This window comes from Lepidothrix coronata, unplaced genomic scaffold (genome assembly GCF_001604755.1).
Source record: "Lepidothrix coronata isolate B3197 unplaced genomic scaffold, Lepidothrix_coronata-1.0 Scaffold239, whole genome shotgun sequence".
Lineage (NCBI taxonomy): Eukaryota > Metazoa > Chordata > Aves > Passeriformes > Pipridae > Lepidothrix > Lepidothrix coronata.
In genome coordinates, this window is record NW_016690419.1 from 1041906 (window position 1) to 1043340 (window position 1435).

Genomic DNA, 1435 nt, shown 5'->3' on the forward strand with positions numbered 1-1435 from the left:
ACAACCAAAGCAAATTAACTGATGTTGCAGAGCCTGGAGTTAAAACCCAAATATGACTCCCAGAGCGTGGCCTTCAGGTTTTTGGTCAGATTACAGAAATATATATCAGATTCCATTAAAATGAAATCCAAATTGGATCTGCTTGGCGAATAATACACATTCACTGAGGGCAGTAATTTGTAGCTGGCAGATGAAATCCCTGGTTTTGTGAGAAAATCCTCATTAATTCAAGGAAGTCTCTCTCATGGTGATTTGATTTCAGCCTGTGGAAAACAGCTACCCAAAACTGGTTGTTTTAAAGCATTCCCAGAAAAAAAAATAATCAATAGCGATAAATTTCCTGAAACAATGTAAAGAATTTTCATTGGAAAATGTGGAAAAGGAAGGAAAGGAGGAAGGAAAAGGAACACTACCTTAGGCAGTGGTTTCTCCTTAGCACAGTTTATTCCTCCAATGAAGACCATGTTGGGCATCACAGGCCTGACATACTCGAACACAAAGTCAAACCTCAGCAGCCAGATGGAAGCAGAGTGCACCAGGTCCATGAGGGACACGTCCCTCTGCAGGACTTCTGAGGACAACTTCAGCGCTTCGTTGTAGAAACCATCACAGTACTTGAGCTCCAGGAGGGAGATCAGGGCGTTTTCCACCCTCTGGAAGAAAGTCATGCGGTCCGAGTTGAAGGTGAACAGCCTCGGGACGTAGGACAGGGGGCTTGGGCACTGTGGGGCTTCAAAGTGGAGGTTGCAGCCGAAGCCCCTCATGAAGAACACGAAGGGGAGTGAGAGGTAGTGGGCGAGTGTCGGCCCACACATGAAGAAGGGATCCGTCAGGATGGCGTCGAACCCGCTCTGGTTCAGCGCCTTCAGGGTCTCCTGGCTGCGGAACAGGTCCTTGCACTGGCCAAAGAAGATGTCGAAGACGTGCACCGATTTCTTGTACATGTCCAGGACATTCAGGGGGAAGGGCAGGCCCTTCAGGTGAATGGCCACGTAGTCGCTGAAGGCACCGTCCAGCTCCTCCAGGGTCTGTGTCACGGGGTACGTGAGCACCTCGTAGGCCTGAGAGGTCTTCATGTGCCAGCTCACCTCTGGCATCAGCACCACCACCTCATGGCCCCGCTGGCTGAGCTTCTCCACCACCTCCTGCATGCTCAGCCAGTGGCTCCCCACCATGGGCACCACCAGCAGCTTCCCTCCGGCTGCGGGGCCGGGCAGGAGGAGGAGGAGGAGGAAAATCCAGGCACAGCAGAGCCTCTGAGCCATGTTCCCGTGGCCGTGGGAGAGGCTTCTCCTGCAGGCTGTGGCTGGAAGATGTTTTTGAAGGAAAATGATGGGTGTTGCACTGTACTTTGAGATAATCCTGTAGTTAATAATTCACCGCTTTGGATTGTGGGTGGTTTTTTTCTTTTTGTTTTCTCTTGGAAGTCAAACCA

At 50.7% G+C, this 1435-nt stretch overlaps 1 protein-coding gene across 3 annotated transcripts in view; it reads right to left on the minus strand.

The window, feature by feature from the left end:
• The window catches only part of LOC108507099 (UDP-glucuronosyltransferase 1-6-like), a 41717-nt gene extending 40328 nt beyond the window's left edge, over positions 1–1389 (minus strand). Inside the window, exon 1 of one of the 3 annotated variants that reach the window (XM_017834755.1) lies at positions 462–1389. In XM_017834755.1, the coding sequence (XP_017690244.1) occupies positions 462–1265 (804 nt within the window). In that variant the 5' untranslated portion in view covers positions 1266–1389. Of the gene's footprint in view, positions 1–413 lie in introns of all 3 variants that reach the window. The other 2 variants (XM_017834752.1, XM_017834751.1) reach the window with 2 other exon arrangements.
• Positions 1390–1435: the final 46 nt, after the last annotated feature.